The sequence below is a fragment of the Chaetodon trifascialis genome, chromosome 12, assembly GCF_039877785.1.
Source record: "Chaetodon trifascialis isolate fChaTrf1 chromosome 12, fChaTrf1.hap1, whole genome shotgun sequence".
NCBI lineage: Eukaryota > Metazoa > Chordata > Actinopteri > Chaetodontiformes > Chaetodontidae > Chaetodon > Chaetodon trifascialis.
Genome location: NC_092067.1, coordinates 9,637,249 through 9,654,959, shown reverse-complemented (window position 1 = coordinate 9,654,959; position 17,711 = coordinate 9,637,249). Strand labels below are relative to the sequence as shown.

Genomic DNA, 17,711 nt, shown 5'->3' with positions numbered 1-17,711 from the left:
TCGGGTCTCTTTGTTACGTAACCTGTAACAGAAACACAGCAAAAGATTGAAGTTAGCATAAATACTCATTTTTGCTGTTGGGAGCAAGAGCCAGCTGTTTGGGGGACGAGTGAACAGCTGCATTTGGTTATATCATTATTATTAAGAGAACTCAATTCTGAAAGCCAGGACCTCTTTGAATCCTGGATGGTACTTTACATGCAACACAATCTCTTATCTCTATAATCTATTAAATTCTGATTAACCAGCCTTCCAGTAACCTAATAGGTGTTATACTTGAGGGGTGATGTATAGTAGAGACAGTTGGGGTGCATGGTTGTTATCTGTTTTTTTGGTCATGTCACGTCTGATATTAATGTTTTCAGTGTACCTGCTGTGAATGTTGTAAAGAGCCAAACTGACAACTACATAATGACATTTAAGTAGTAAAGGACATTTCTGCATCAGCTAATGCGAGTATGACGGTGGGCTGGATGATGTGGGTGGCAGGTACAAACAGGACCTCCATCATGCCCCCCTGTTTGTCTTTGTAGCAGTGTGTGCAGCACAAACGTCAAAATGATTTTCCTGACATCAAATGATGGGCAGATTTGAGAGCGTGCCACCCTCTCTTTTAAGTTTTCCTCTGATAAAATTCTAATTAACTTCAATCCTGGGTGACAAGTGAGGACAAGGGGTTGGGAGCAGCGGCGGGGGTAATGGGTGTCTGTGATGAACCTCAGTGTGACGTCTCTGTCAGTTGTGACAGACGAGCACTGCAGTTCCCATCTGTGGACTTGTACACCTTTCCAAGTCAACCAGTGGGCCTGCTGCTGCAACTCATTAAGCAAATTCTGCTTTGTTCAGTGTGACTGAGTTGGACTGTGAGTGACATGCCGCCAAACACACTGCATCCGCTGCTCTCACACATCTGTCTTCCTGTCAGGGTAATGTTTGAACAGATGCAGCAGATTGTGAGGTGGTGCTGCTTTAATGAATGAGTACTGCTACAGCATCTAGACTTCGAATAGAAGACGTGAGTACAATACCAGGCATGTGGATAAATTTGATGGTATTCAGTCTCAGCAAATTATTACTCTCTTCCGTACATCCTCCCCCACTTGAAACACACTAAAACACCAGATAAAGAGTGGGAAATGCTTAACTGAGAATCACTATTCCAGCTCATGCTCAGCTATAGGACCGAAGCGGGATGATTAATATGGGGACAGAAAACGTGGTCCCCTGTCACCCTGGGCATAATGCAGTCTCAAGCATATCAGGGTGCTCCAGCTGTGACCATGCAGTCTTATCATTTCAGAGCCATGTAACACTTTCTACACTCCTTTGCTATTCCCAGCCAACTGGAAAAGCAACTCCAATGCATCTCGTTGCCAGCGATACATTTCCCTTCTCAGCTACTATGTAGAGGAACGAAAATAAATCAGAGTGCTCTTTAAGGTCACAGAGAAATCACAGATGTTCTTGTTCCTGATTGTAACATGGCTGCATAGAGTCTTCTTGCACGCAGGGGAAGAAAGATAAAGAAAAACCTTTTATTCTTTTTTTTCTCCCTGCAGAGTCAAACATAGGAGAAAAATGTCTTCCTTTGTCAAAGCGGTAGCACTCGGGTGTAAGAAAGGAGGACAGCATTGCTCATGATGAGTCATGTTTCATGATCAATGACAGACAACTAACCTGCTCTTGTGAATGTACCATATTTACTTTTAAGCCCTCAGTCATCAAATTAACCTGTTTTAAAAACACACACCTTTGCCCTTTTGTGAGGGGGATTAGAGACAGCGTTCCTAATGAGGACAAGTAGGGATCCCGGCTCATCATTTCCTCGTTGAACAAAAGGTCACAGATCAATATCCCTATACAAGTCTGAAAAAATGTTTTCATGTCTGCGGATGAGATGTGATTATCTGTTGATAATCAACTGTTAATATCCACCTGTGCCACCCATGTGGGACACATAACTGGGAAGTACTGTATTTAACTTATTCCACATGATGAGCACTTTTATTTAACATATCCATTACAGGTAGCACCAGCTGAAATGCAGCTGCAGATCCTGATAACGTTTATGTCATAGTGCATCCACTGCAGTGCAAAGGAGCACATTCATAAACAGGATACCTGAAAGATAGAGCACCTTTTGATGGGAAACCTTTTAGTTTTAAGATCAATACTAAAATAAAGAATTACAATAAAAGCATGAATTGTGAGCGTGCATGCTGCTGAGCAGAAACATATGCAATTCTTAACAGCCACTATGGTCTTATAAGATATTGGACGTTTACTTCTGTGTACATACCCAGCATATTCAGCTTCACCTGTTAGCATTATTAAATTATTTCCATTAGCTGCAGGTGTGCTGTAATCATATCGATTCAGTACAGTCATCCTTTAGCTTTGAGAGCTGTAATTGCCACATAATCACATCTTACATGAATACGTAACAGCTACCATAAAGGTTGTATTTTCACTGTCATGTGAAATCTCTCTGTGAAACCATTGCCTGTTCATATTTTCAGTGATTTATTCTTTCAGTTCAATTCAGTATTCAATTTTTGACATGAATGTCAGGTGAACAGTATTGCCAAAAGTGTCAAAGTTAATGCAATTTAATAATAATTTCAGAGGGGGAAAAATCCAATTCATTCAGTGAAATGAAATAAAAAAAGAACAAGAAAATGGCAGATAAGAATGAAATTAAATTGAGTTAAATTTAAAAAAAAAAAAAAGAGAAATTGCTGCACCTTTTCAATGGTTAAAATCCTCCACTGAGAAGCAAAAACACGTTTCAGTAATTTACAGGTTTCCTTAAAGTCCATTTTCTTTACTCTGTGTGGTTAATTGAACTTTATGACGGCGCTTTGAGCAGTGCGCATGGTGCCTGCAAGCCATAGCAACAGGTCTGGTGAGACAGTGTCTGCAATTACATGACTAATAATAGCATCAGTTCAAGCTGCAGGTGAATTAGCACCTAATGGCTTCTCTAAAGTGTGAAAGGCATTCTGTCTAAGTAGCAAACGGCAGGAGGTGCTGCCCGTCTAAGATGTCTTTAAATGAAAACTGTCCACTTGTAAGTCAAAAAATACTTACAAACTATGTGCTTTTCACTGAAAAATAAAACACAGTTAATTCACTAAATGTCCTGGGTTAACAGCCAAACGACAGAGGGCTGAGAGCCACAATTCAGTGTCACTCTTGATTCATTTTCAAACTAAACCACAAAATGCTCTGACATATCCCATAAGGCGTTATGCATATAAACCACTGTGGCTAAATCTTAAGGACACACAGCAGCTATACTCCTCATAAAGTATGTGCTGGTAAATGTCATGCTTGGCAGTGCGAGCAGCAGGACTTAACATCCAGCTGCAACCCTCTTTGGTATAAATCTTAAATCACAGTGCCCCCTTCTGGTGAGTACAAGCTAAGTGTTTAAAAAAACATCAAAACGTGTCTGAGGGGTGGAACTGGAGCATGATTATTGGACTCACTCCTCTGTTTTGATTGTGAGGTGAAAAATCAGCCACATGGGCCTGACTGGAAATCCCCAGAAAAATGTGAATTCTTTCCGCTTTCCACTCGGAGTGCATTAAAAAAGCAGCTTACAATGAGCTGTTAGGTTAGGAAAGACTTTTTGATGGACGGTAGCACAGGCATATCTAAGCTCTTCCATCTGTGTTCCATCTCTATACAGACCCTATTCCTCGGAGCAGCCAAGCATAATGTTGCTCTGTAAACCCCAGCACACACACACACACACACACACACACACACACACACACACACACACACACACACACACACACACACACACACACACACACACACACACACACACACACACACACACCATTCAATTCTCCACGTCAAAGCCTTCCATAAAGGCTGGTTGTGGCCTTGGCTTTGGAGGAAAACGATGGGATACTTCTCCTGAAAGGTTTTATATTTCTGAGTCACTCGACTCTGCTCGGCGCCATTCAGGCCGTGCTTGTTTTCTAAGCACGAGGATTAAAATCTCCCTCTCCCACGAGAGCGCCAAGAAAAATCTAAAAAAAGGAATCAGAAAAAATTTGAGACGTCTCCCTCCAGGGGCTGTTTGTGCTTCACCTCAAGAATACAGAGCCAATTTATGCTTGGCCCAACTTATTTCCATATAATGCTTCAACTGAGCTTATTTCCATTCATGGGAAATGAGGACAATTTCTTACCTTGCTGTTCAAATGCATTTGGGAGCTGCAAACTGAACAATCAGGAGCGTCCCTACGCGTATGAATATTCAACATATGTTTATGCAGATATGATTTCATGAAACAGCTAAAATGACAGAATACATTACGAAAATAGCTTATCAAAGTGTAATCAAATGTAATGCATGCACACTGAATGAAATATGCATGACAAATTGGCTTTGGAGAACAGAGCAGGCAGGTCCTCTGAACCTTTGCACAAAAGCTCATTGAAATTCCTTTCATTATGACTGTGGCGCTACAGAGAAACTGAGCGAGAGGGACAGAAATGGAAAGAGGACTATAATGATTTTTGATTACAGAGGCAGGAAAAGCCTTGCATCATATACTGGAATATCATTACAAAGAATTATACAATTTCACCGTTGAAAAAAGTACACAAATACACACGAGATGAGCATTTAGTCCTTTTATTTACAAATGTTACTGTTTGCCTCAATGCCTTTCGGAATGATATATTCTTTGCACACGAACCTGCAAGTGTGCACAATCCTCCATCTATCCATGAAAACTCCAGATAAGTGCTATCCAAGCAGACAGTTTTAAATATGTTTTGAAGAACTCTAATAATCTTAATTACTTTTCCCTGTTACAAACGAAAAGGCACATAGACACGAGAAGAACAGCTCAGTTGACAAAACGTGTTAATACCACAAGAGGAAAGAAGCGTGAAGGCGAGGAGATGATCCTGCAGGGTTCCTTGAAAACTCTCTCAATAGCTCTAAAATCTGTCTGAGTGAAGGTTATTATAAAGATTAGCGTCAATAATCTTATAGACAAGTGAACATTTTGACTAGTTTCGTGGCTAAAACGTTTAAACCTCTGGTGCATGCAGAACCCTTACACTTTGTACAACTGTAATACTCAATATGATATAAACACATTAAAGTAGATAACTTCTTTGTACGCTTACCCTCTCAATCACAAACTTAAAAAACACAAATATAATTCTCATCAGCGAGTCAACTTTTCTAGAGTCATAAATGGAAGTATGTCCAAACCAAGTGCCCCAGATATTTGCAGTAATGCCATTGTTCACTTTAATGTTCATGGGTTGTTGTCACAAGTCGTTTCCTCGTCAATCTGCTGGAGCACAGTCACATCACATAGCGGTTGGCTGGCCAGCTAAAGGGAGACAAACAGCACTGTTACACTTGAAGAAAGCCAAAAAACAGCACGTCATCATGGCCATTAGACTGATCAAGCACTCACTTTTGAATCGCATGTAGCAGGAGTTACAGTAGAGCTGTTTGTTTCGTATTCTGACTTCAGCCCCGGCTTCCGATCCTCCGAGGTCAGACTTACAGTCGATACACTGAGGAAGGTTAAGAGAGGGAGAGTTAAAGAGCTGCTCAACTGGTTAAAGGTGCACCAAAGTGTCCAAAGTCCAAGGGTGGAGGGATGAGGACGGACAGAGGCCCCTTGATTGTGTGAATAGAAATAGAAAAATGAGAACAAAAAAAAATAAATGAGAGTCAGATGACAAAGAGTGACAGGGTGGATCACTGTTCAGACGAACAGTGAAGACCAAAGTTCCAAGAAGGATCGACAAGTGAGAGGTTGAGAAGTTTGCATTGCAGGTTTTGGCACAGAAAGTGTACTTTGCTCAGCGGTAAAGGGATCAGGACCTTGTGATTGACCAGGTTAGTAATACAAGAAAGAGAGTCCGGAGGTTAGTTTTTGAGGACCGGGCGAGGTGACATGCTCCTGGGCCAATGGGAGCCCAGCTCTCTCACCTTAAAACAGCCCAAATGATAACAGAGCCCAAGGGACTCGATGATCATGGCCGCTCCCTTTCCCAGCGGGGCTTCACAGAATGTACAGATTTTCTTGCCACTCACTGACCTGGATTACAGAACGTACAGCTGTGATTGGCGAATCCAGCACACATGCATGACACATGCATGTAATGCATACACACACACACACACACACACAAAACACACCAGTATACAACAAGGTTAAACTTCTAACTCATTTGTTTGCGAACAAATCTGGCAAATATTGGCTTTTGGTCAAATAATCATTTTGGATGAGGGCCACGCTGATAAAATGGATCAGAAGCTCCTCTGTGACCACGGCACCGCTAGAAGTTAAATATTCAGTATTTCACATTTTCAATTCAACTGTTCAGTCAGCTGTAAGAATGTCTTTGAGAATATGTTTTAATTTATGTTTTTTGGTGTCAAGTATAAAGTATGAGTTAATTCCTGACAAGAATAAAATGATATTATTAAGCTTAAAATATCAATGCCAAGCTGCCGCTTCACCACACCTGAACACAGAAGCACACACACTCAAAACAAGAATGAATGTGCAGTCGGGTGTGAACGGATGAAGAACGCCACATAAAACAATATCATATCCAGCAGCATATTTTCATATATTCAAAAACAGAACAGGTGAAAACAATTCAGGTTCAGTTGCTCTTTACTCCCACTCCTCGTCCACAGTTATGGTTTAACAACACCACCTGGACCATGATTATACAACCCAGTATACCAGTGAGAGATTAGATGCAGCGTGCTGGGGGTGTTAAGCAAAGCAGCACTGTTGATGTTACCTGGTCCGCTGCTGAGGGGTGCCCGCCTCAAACGTGGGCTCTGAAGAGGGGGTGGGTGACGGAGAGGAGGGTGAGGGGGAAGGCGACTGCCGGGACCAAGGGGACGAGGGGGTTCCTGCCCCGCCTCGGAGGGAGCCCATGGAGTAGGAGGAAGGCAGAGTGGAGGAGCCGGGCCGCTGGGCCCCTGACCCACCACCGTAAAAGGAAGTGCCGCCAGAAAGGGCAGAGTGAGGCCGGGCGTAGTTTTGCATATAGGAGTTGCTTCTGGGTGTCCATGATGAGCGCCAGGAGTTGTAAGCATCCAAGTTGTCAAGAGACTCACCTCTGCAAAGCCAACCAGCGCCACACCCAGGTTAGCCCGTTAGTGGAGGCATTTAAAATGTCCGGCTGCCACCTGCACCAGTGGCAACAGTTTTTATGTTAAGATATTCCAACCAAAGTTGCCAAAGGCCAGCGGGTGGTAGCCGGACTAATAAATGGCTTCATTTCAACACACCACACAAGTTAACAGGATATTAGTGAGTGTAAAGAGCCAACCACCACCATCACACAGCATGATGGGATTCTTCTTTCCTCCCGCACACGCTGCGCAGACTGTACCTGCGCATGGGTGGCAAGTCGCTCTCCTTGGTGGTGGGGTTGGGGGGGCGCTGGCGGATCCAGCTGCTGTCCGTCAGCAGTGAATTCTTCTTCTTCATCTCGTTCAGGATCTGCTGCCGCTCTGCCTCTGCCTGCGACACGGACTGCTGACCTTTTTTGTCAGCGACTCCGCTCCCCGTCACTGCGCCCAGAGAGGAGAGATAAACTCTAAATGACACTTGGCGAAATGAAACATTTCCAGGAAATCAAATATAGATCACCACCAGCAGAGGATTTGGAAAAAATGGGACAGAAAGACTGAGATTGTGATGATGATGATGGTGTACTGTGATTCCCCAGCCTGGTTTGATTAGATCAGCGCTACAAGTACAATTAAATCATGGCAGCAAAGATGCATCAGCCTGAGAGAAATGGCACTGCAATCAATGATGTAACTGATGTCATTTTCTGGATAATTGATTTAGCATTTGATTCACCCACCGTTAATCAAACAGCGGGAAATTTGGATTTCTTATATGTCAAAACTGACTGATCAGCTGATCAAAGGGCTCATTGACTGGCTTTCAGATTGACCGGAGAGGCGATGTTTAGGGGTTCAGAGCCCACCTCTCTCTGGCTCTCTGTATCTCATGGCATTGAGGATGTTTCTCCTCTCCATCTCCAGCTCTGACACAGTCCTCTGACTCTGGGTCGCTCTGTCAGGCGCGCTCCTCAACTGCTCTTTCAGCAGCCAGTGAGCAATGCCCCTTGTCTGCACATGCCTACCTACAGCACAGCCCACATATATGTGCAACAGCATTCGGACATGTAGTCATTTGTAAAACAGTTGTCCAATGCACTGTTTTTTATTTTATTTTATGTAAAATATAACAGCACCTAACTAATGGAGAATACAATAAATAAGAAATAAACAACAACAAACCTTTCCACTGAGGTTTTTCCTCTTCATCAAGCTGAGGAGATGATTTAGATTTCATCCTGTCAAAAAAAACAAAAAAAAACCCTGTTACAGACTGATTTAAACAAAACAAAGTAATCATACTTATAATTGCATTATAAAAGTAAGTGTTTTGAACAGTTAATTCACATCTCAGATGGAGACCTAACAAACTTAGCTGGAGGACTTCCGAAGTCACGCCAATTGATTTAAAGAGACTTTGTCTGCATGATCCGGTTCAAATGGAGCCAGCATGAAACAAACGCATCAGCTCTACAGTAAAGATGTGTCAGTTTTAGAACAAAAGAAAAACTCGAGGTACCACTTCAAAGACACACATGAATAAATAAATAAGATAAATGATGCATCTCCTGTACTGCTCGCTGGTGTTCATGCATTCTGCTTACAGTAACACAAGTGACAAATTGTTCTTGTTTGTTACAAACTGGTGTTTGGCAGAATTATGCGCTTGTTACATGCTGTTTTGGCAGTTTTGGTACAAAACAGAACAAGTTGTGATGCCTAGACACCTCCTGGGGCAGAAAACTGTATAAAGAAAATGAACTTGGGGCTGAAAACACGGAGGTGGTGACATGAAAGCAACATTTATTAAGTCCCCTATTTAGCACTGATGAACAGCTTATAAACATTTAGAAAACTGTTTAGAACACAAAAAACATGATTGTAGTAGCAGATATAAGAACAAATGTTCTTTAAGTGCGTATTAAAGTGCAGTATTTGTCAGTTTATACACCAGCCTCAACTTATTGGTTATAGCTGCTGGCAAATACAACAAACAACCACATTATAGTGTGTTAGAAATCATGTATTAATTGTTTATATACTGTACTGCTGATAAATGTCCCCAACCTATTCAACTCATTGTTCTGTAAACTGAAATCATTGTAAGGCATTATGTCTCATCACTCATCAAAAGGCGAACATACATCACATAAAAAGTTAGTGTAAGTGGCACTTTCATTAGTGCCAACAGCTGATTGGCTCAATACAGTCCCTTCTGTACTAACCTGTCTGTAAAGGACAGTGGAGGCTGAACACTGCCAAAGCCATGAGAGCCACCAGCCCTTTGGTGAAGGGCAGTGTGTGGAGAGAGGTGGAGCGAGGGTTACAGCACAAAGGTGGAGGACAAAGCACATGCAAAGACGTTAGTTGCACTTATGGTAATGCACAGACAATGAAGCAGCTCACGTTTCACTCTTGAATGTGTTATCGTCAACATGGTGGACAGGTGACGGAGGCGTGTGAGTACAGTGTGAGGATAGTACAGGATAGTAGGAGGAGCAGTGTCTCTACTGACCACTGCTGCTGCTCCAAGGCTCGCTCCCGCTCTCTGCGCTGCTGCTCTGCGGCTTCCTGCCGCCTCCTCGCCTCCTCCCTCTCCTCCTCTCTCCTCCTTTGCCATCTCAGCTCTTCCTCCTCCCTCTTCTTCCTCTCCTCCTCCTCCTGCCTTTCCTTCCTCTCCCTCTCCTCCTGGAGACGCTGCAGCTCCTGCTCTTCCTCTTCCCTCTTCCTCCTCTCCTCCGCCTGCCTCTGGCGCTCCTGCTCCTCCTTCCTCTTTCTCTCTTCCTCTTCCCACGGAGGAGAGGCGCGCCGGTTGACGGGAGAGAGAGGTGAGCGTGGGCTGATGCTGTGGCTGTTCACCTCCAGGCTCCAAGGCTGCCAGAGAGACGGGAGGATGGAGAAGAGGAAGCATGTAACACATGACGGCATTAAGTAATCTGAACCTTCATGAACCACCAGGAGGAAGTGCAACAACAGTGGAGAAACTCATGTCATCCCCTGAGGTGACACACCAGCAAGTATTTTGAAATTCTGATCCAGGGGGAGTTTTTCAAACTATGGAAACTACCTGGAGAGTCATTTGCCATTACGGTAAGCATAGCCTCACGTTATGAATGTCCACATGACCGCTCATTGTTCTGCTCTTTCAAAAGCCAGAAATACCAGTGTCTGGCAAAGTAACTGCTTCATAATCGCAGTCATTTTAATCAACAACAATACAAACGCTCTTTGGATACATTTAAGTGATTTAGAGCTATGAGTCAGAACTTGGTAAATGGGAAACGCACTGTGTTTATATGGCTCTAAAAGTGCTTTACAACACATTCACCTATTCACACACAGATGGCACAGGCAACTGTTTCAGTTATTAGGCCAGAATTTATACAGATTACAATGCTTTTCTTACCCCTTTTTGGTCTGCATTCTCGGTGATGTCCTGCTGAGCCTTGAGCCACTCCTCCTGCAGCTTCTCCTGGTCACGCTTATATTTCTCCTGCATGAAAAAAGCAGAGAGACAGGTCAAAGGTCATCAAATTAAATAGCATGCCTGCATACACACACATCCTTCACAAAGCTATGTGATGGCATGACCAAAGTATACAATGCAGTGGGGAGAATAAGTAATTAAGAGAATGGGAAAGATGAAGAAATCCATAGCTGCACCATTTTCATATAATTCCAAGCTCACCTACAGTACGTGTTATCTAACCACCGTGAAAGTTGAGAAACCTCACCCAGTTGAAAAGCTCGCCCAGGGCTGGAAGTCTCCCTGGCACATCATAAAATCAGGCCGTGTATTCAACAGGGACTAAGACTGGAGGAGTAACAAGCCTTCCCAGCTACATCAGCGCTCTGCTTGGACACCTTTGATCTCCATCCAGAAATAGACCCTCAGAAAAATGTTTTGACAGGATTCTACTACATTTAAGTTGGATACTTGACAGATGCTTTACTTTGAGCTGCCAGAGGGCTCCGTAAAGTTTGCGGTCTTGAGCCTATTAGGAACAGCCTGCATTGATTGTGGGGACTTCCTAGCCTGTCGTTTCAAGCTCTGTGCCTCTGTGCCTCATTGTCAGATGGGACTCTCAGAGATTTCCAGATGGGTGTTTTAGACCGAATGCATAGTGAGGTCGCTCCATTTGGTACTTTCAGTTTCATTTATGCACTACACACTTAATTGCCAGTTTGTTAGGTAATAATAAAATATCTCTCCAATAAATGCTCCTCTCATGAAGGCTATGTTATCCAGTTTTTACTCAGCTGATTTAGAGAGGTGTTGACTCAAGTGTTGTTTCTGGTGCTATTTAATTGTAGTGTGTCCTATTAAGAAGTTTTCCTTAAGTTTGATTGGCTGTGTTGAAGCTAAAAATTAGAATATTGTTTGTATTCAATGCACTTTAACAGCACCACAAACTACAGAAACAACACCTCTGTGAAACAGCTTCAATAATGAAAATCGTAACCTTTGTGTTGGTAGGATCTATTGCAGGGCTGATTCATTGCCCTGCCCTATCTTTAGCTAGGTGTGCTTAATAAACTGGCAGCTTTGCTTGTGTTGTGACATCATGTCACTGCACTGTACCTGTAGGAGGCGCTCCTGCTCCTTCTGCCATTTCTCTTGTCTTCTGCGCTCTTCTTCTGGGTCCCAAGACCAGCGGCTGGCTGATGGAGTGATGGAAGGAACAGGTATCTGCAGACAGAGAAGACAGACATGCAGTATAAATGCACATGCTTGTACATTCAACGTAGCAAACTGTTCAGGCTTATCCCATCAGCTGCATCACATCAGCCATCAATGGTGCTGTATGACACCCTGACGACTTTTGTCTGCCTCTCACAACACAGCCCAAGCTGTTAATTACAACCATCCTGGACATTAACAACAGTTTACTGAGCCTGTTCCTTTGCAGGGTTGCAAACACATTGATAAAGTTTAACAATATTTTCAAAAGGAAAGTCCAACCAGTTGGTCTGAGCAAAGTCCCGGGCAGTTAGCCAATGATAGTTTAGGATAATAGGGTGTCACCTGGGGTGACCAATCAGATTTCAGGTCATGCTCCTGCAACATTAAATTTATCTTAAGACACTGAAGTATTTCACTTCTCTGTTTTCAGAGATACATCAAAATGAAAGCTGTGGAGTAATTGGTGACTAAAAGGCTTAACTGGCATCTGAAGTAAACTATCAATGGAGTTATGTGACATTCTTAATAATGGGTCTGGGCTTGGTAATAATTGTGATATCTGCTTTCAAAGATGTTGTCATTCAATAGGAGCAAACACAACAGACAGACAAAAAGTGCCCTTTATGCGTTGATTATAGTACTCACATCTGGCATTGCAGACTCTGATCCCCCTTGAAAAGAAAGAAAATGATCCAGTCAATACTTCTGGCATGCACAGACAGAGCAATACAATTAACCTCGAAGTCATACACGGTGGCAGTGCAAAGCTGACAGGCTTAAGTTTCAACTTGATTTTTAAGTCGAGTACCAATTCATTATTGAAAATGACATTTAAAACCACAATAGTTATTGATGTTTTCAACAAGCCTCGAGCAACAAAGGTCAGATTTCACCCACGAGAACTTATTGATTCCCCCAGTTCAAGATCACCCAGTTGTTGACATTTACATTGGATGCCAGCCCTGAATAGGAAAATCAATAAACTGATTGTGAGGACAAGATCAAACAAACCGAAAGAAAAACAGACATTTCAGCAGCATGCATAAGATTCACACAAGCGCAGCGCAGGCAGTGTGAAAGGCGAACATACCGTTCAGTAAATGCATGCCAAGAGAGCAACGGGAATGCTTTTAACTTCATGCACAGTGAGGAGTGTAACCATGACTTAAATCTGGACACCATTCAAAAAAACACCACAAACACATTTGAATTTGTGGTTGGTACGCTGGCGCAGTGTCTGACATGCCGTCCAGCCTTTGGAGCTGAATATGCTCAGTTGTTTTTTTTTTTTTTTTAAACCGGGTCTTTTCAAAAACAATAAGCTGCAAAATAGTCTGACGATTTTTCACCTTCATCTCAAAAAACAATAAAGCTAAATGGCGGTTTGGTTTGTGACGAGGATTGCGAAGGGGAAAATCCTTCAATTTGCCTCAAAATATTATTAGTCTCCCTCGGTTTGAAAAGCATGTCAGTGTCCCATGGTGTACCAAGCGAAGGTGAGGAGGTCACTGCACACTCAACCCTGTTTACCACAGAGGTAGACCAGCGCACTGACACTGGACCCTGAGCCACCTGAAGGAGGGAAGGGGCACAGCACAAGGGTTAAGCTCTGGCGTCAGACTAGAAAAAAGGGACAGAAAAAAGGGAATATCTCCAACAAACAGACCCGTGGAGGAATTTTAATCCTGACAGCTCATAATCAGTTGATAACAGGGTACTTATCAACTGACCATGAGGCTGTGACTGATAAGAAACATGCAACAGTCCCTTGGAAGTCTGAGGAATTCAGTGAGACAAAAGCACAGGGAGCCCAGCCACCACGTTACATAGACGTCATTATCATGATGAAGAGCCACGTAGCCTCAAGTCGGTCAGCGCTTTTTTACCTGTCTCAAAAAACTCTGACCTCCGTTTTAAGTTTTTCAAAGATATGGGCTCTGACTCTACATGAGAGATGGAAAACAGGATACAGTGAGGCACCGTAGAGGAGAGGAACAGGTTTCGCTAGAGGATATATCACCTTGTGTTAATAATGCATGAATAATACATACAGTACATGCAAAAATGTATCATAATGTCATCAGTATTATCCACAATAGTCCAGTGTTTGCAAAGATGTTTCTCCCAGGACTAAGTCAACAAAATGACACCCCCCCAATGGTGTGCTTCTGCATTCAGTACAGAAATAGTCATCAGGATCAATTTCATAACCTTTCTGATTGTGTGCTCTGCTCTTTACCTTTGTTCCTCATGGTCACCGACTGCTCATGGAAACCTCCATTAACTCCGTTTGAAGCCACGTCCTGCAGGGAGGCACGACAGGGTGGGCGCTCATTAAAGAGGCACTCGGCCGGGAACAAGACAGGAATAAAACTTGATCAAACCTGAGTCAGCCTGAGTGATTCTGGGTCACTTACGACAGGTGGGTAGGCGGCGGCTTCTTTGTTCGGCAAAGTTTCCCTGGAAACGTGGGAGGTTAAGTCCAGGCTGGAGTTGACCATGTTTGTGTCCGGGGAACCTAGAAGTATTGGATGATCCGTACTGGTCAGATTGATGGTCTTATGGCTTTTAAATGGCAGGGAAGTTTGGTCTCTGTCCCAGTCTGCATGCAGACAATGCAATGGCATAAAATAGGATGTGTGTGTTTGCACATAAAACCACATTTTCTGTGCCTTTTGTGTGTGTTGTAGTCATCCTGTTTATGCAAAACCCAACATTTGACCAAGAATTGTCTTTTTACATAAAGACCACTATAAAGCAGGGGACAAGGTTGCTGTTATGGTGTTATTATAGAGAGCAGCAGGGAGTGACAGAGAAACCACCTTCCCCAGCCATGCAGCCTATTCAAGCTTTCATAAACCCACACAGTGTTTCTAACAGGCTCACAACCACAGCGGCTTCACTAAACTATTTCAACAAGTACCGTGTGTTAGTTCAAGTGAGCTACTCTGGGTGGTTTATTATTTCTGTAAGGTGACACTGACCGTAGTTGGAATAAGTAAGCCTGTTATACTAACACTGTGAAAAGAGCACACTCAGAGGACCGTGGACCTGAGCTGGGTTAGTTCTCCACAAGGAAAACACCGCATGGATACAGAGAGGAGTGCTGATGAGACAGAAAAGGCAGCAAAACGAAGAAACAACCAGAAGAAATACAAGGAGAAAGAAATGAATATGGAAAAAGAGGATAAGAAAAAGGCACACAGGGGAAAAAAGTACCACTGAGGTCAACACAATAACAGTCTTCCCACATCAGACAAGAAAAACATTACAGGTCCTTCAGCAGCTGTCATGACATCATTCATGGATGATTTCACAATGGTTTACGGACCAATTCGAAGTGTCAAAACTGTTTAGCAACGCAAGCGGCAGAAGCGGTACTGTCAGTCCAGGAATGAAACCCTTAAAGTGGTTCAATTCAATCTGCCGTCTCATGCAAACAAACGCGCGCACACATTGTTCAGATGACTCACTGTTCTTGCCATGACGGCGTATATCCATGACCAGACTGCCCTCTTGCAGAGCCTCCTCCATGCAGGACTTCCAGTCTGTGTAGCTCATTTCTGCCACCTGGTGCCTGTTCACCGTCAGCACCTCGTCTCCGGTCTGAAGCTGGCACATCTCGGCCTGGCTGCCTGCACCGGACGGAGAGAGGAACACATTGTTAGATGCAAAAAGCGCTCAGCAGTGCCGCTGCAGTGACACCTCCCAAGTTCAGAAGAGGTGGAAATGTATGCACATATCTGCAATGTATTTTATGTGACAGATAGTAAAGAACGCTCAAAAACAGCCACAAACGGCCTCTTCCAACATTTTCACTACAGCAAAATGAAAACAAGACAGAAAAGACATTTATTTAGTAGTAAGAGGAGTAGTGCTTGTAGTGACTGTGCAGTATCAATATTTTACAATTCTAATTTCACGTCTAATTACTCTGCACAGCTGATGTGTGCATAGAGTGGTTAATAACAGTGACGGTTAGCACAATGCTCTGCTGCTCTGCGCTGCTTTGCATGACTCCATATGCTGAACAGTGGTTGTGGTCATTGGACTGTTGCGTCAGTATTTTGCTTCCTCCTGCTGCTTTGCATGGTTTATGCTGCACCGTTGTGTGCTGCACACTGATTTTGTAGCTTTTGTTGCCATTTTGGCAGCTTACTGTCTTATGTTGGGTTTTCTTAACCTGTCACTTCATTGCTTTTCGTAGATCTTGCCAAAGAACTGATGCTGAAAATTAGCCTGCTGGCTGCTGTAAGCTGGCACACTTACAGAAATGCTGATAACTGTGCATTGTTCTTAGAAATAAAGAAAAGACACAACACAATAGTTGATTTGTCATGGCTAAGACATGACACACAACTGCAGTGAACAAAGTATATGCATAAATACAGTGAAGGCTAAATCGGGTGTGACAAAGCTCGAGTTCATGTACTGATGTGGGGTGTGTGTGTGTTACCAGTATTACTAAAACGTTACTAAAGAACATGAGATACTGTGAAGGTGGGAAAATATCTGTAGAAAGAGAGGCTCAGGCCCAGTAGATCTGACCCAGATAGATGCTGCCCTACATACAGTAGGTCTGGCATCATCACTGCAATGGACTTGAACCCCTGCTGACAGCTAACCAGCAGGGCCTGGCTGTACATTCTAACAGACTGAGCACTGGATTGCAATACTGCTGCTGTGCTGTATGTGTGAATGCATCAGTGAGCATCAGCGAGAGTGAGATCTGATCTTTTCAACTGGGTTCAACCACTGGGAATGATGGGTCTGACCAGCACACCTTATACAATAGCCATACAATTCAAATCCCTTTGTTTGACGTTATTTCTGTAAGCTATCTCTGTTGTTACCTGGCTGGACGGACATGATGCGAGCTCCTGTTGAGTCCCAGGCCGCCTGGAAGCCAAAGTCTCTGCTGCTGTTGGGCTTCTGGTTCAGGCTGACCCGCATCTCACAGTAGTCCTGCTGGAAACCAAACACCAACACAGGTGAGCAGAGATGAACAACAACTATTCACACACATACAAGACAGCTCTCAGTGCAGAAATGTGGTCCTGACTTTCCATTACTGTGGAGCTCAGCATGCACGCAGGCATGCTTTGGCAAGAAAGCCTTGTATTAATCATTTATAGCTGTTGATTAAATGCCAGCCTGTTGCTGTTCTTTAATTTCTGCAGTGCAGCACTCATTATTTTCAAAGGATTTTATCAACATCATCATCGAATACCTGGCTGGTTTCTTTGGCTGGAGCAGGACTGCCTGGGGCTTCACTCTTGAACTGAGGAGAGACAGGTGAAATGCTCCTCCTTGTGATCATGCCTTTTTCCATCTCCTCCTTCTCCTCCTCCTCTTCCTCCTCCTCCTCGCTGCTGTGGGCTGAGCTGGACTGAGAGTGAGCCTCGTCCTCAGAGGTCATGACCTGGTGATAGCGGCTCGGCACAGACGACTTCTTAGACACATCGACGTCGCCGTTGACACGCTTGTGAGAGTCGTCCGTCTGTTCAGGATGAATGCAGATTGCCAAAGCATGTCGGGTTTGAGTGTTAAGGATAAGAGAATGTAAAATGAACTTGAATTACATATGGCTGTTGATTACAAAATAATGGAGGGGAAATCAGCTGGCTAATGGGCTGTCAACCCTCGAGTACCCGACAGTCACTAACTCATCTGATTATTTTCTTACACTCACTGTAACTGTAATGAGTGTGAGGGAGGCTGAAAATAGCAGCTCTGCTGTCGAGTTAGCATTATAAAAACATTGGCTTCATCCATTATTCACGCAGTAATCAGATCGGACTCTTGGGTAACATTGATGTACTCAAAACAAATAACACTGTACCTGACTAACAAGGCAAAGATTCCTCATTGCCAAAA

General features: G+C 43.4%; 1 protein-coding gene across 1 annotated transcript in view; it reads right to left on the bottom strand.

Annotated features, from left to right (window-relative positions):
• Positions 1-4,642: 4,642 nt before the first annotated feature.
• lmo7a (LIM domain 7a) overlaps positions 4,643-17,711 on the bottom strand; it is a 47,237-nt gene continuing 34,168 nt past the window's right edge. The window contains exons 14-29 of the mRNA XM_070975488.1: positions 17,065-17,334; positions 16,688-16,802; positions 15,308-15,469; positions 14,252-14,352; positions 14,074-14,137; positions 13,721-13,777; positions 12,480-12,505; positions 11,733-11,840; positions 10,557-10,643; positions 9,666-10,024; positions 8,333-8,388; positions 7,411-7,591; positions 6,811-7,134; positions 5,984-6,092; positions 5,460-5,562; positions 4,643-5,372 (exon numbers count right to left, since the gene is read on the bottom strand). Coding sequence (XP_070831589.1) covers positions 5,350-5,372; positions 5,460-5,562; positions 5,984-6,092; positions 6,811-7,134; positions 7,411-7,591; positions 8,333-8,388; positions 9,666-10,024; positions 10,557-10,643; positions 11,733-11,840; positions 12,480-12,505; positions 13,721-13,777; positions 14,074-14,137; positions 14,252-14,352; positions 15,308-15,469; positions 16,688-16,802; positions 17,065-17,334 — 2,145 coding nt within the window. The 3' untranslated portion in view covers positions 4,643-5,349. The remainder of the gene's footprint in view (positions 5,373-5,459; positions 5,563-5,983; positions 6,093-6,810; positions 7,135-7,410; positions 7,592-8,332; positions 8,389-9,665; positions 10,025-10,556; positions 10,644-11,732; positions 11,841-12,479; positions 12,506-13,720; positions 13,778-14,073; positions 14,138-14,251; positions 14,353-15,307; positions 15,470-16,687; positions 16,803-17,064; positions 17,335-17,711) is intronic.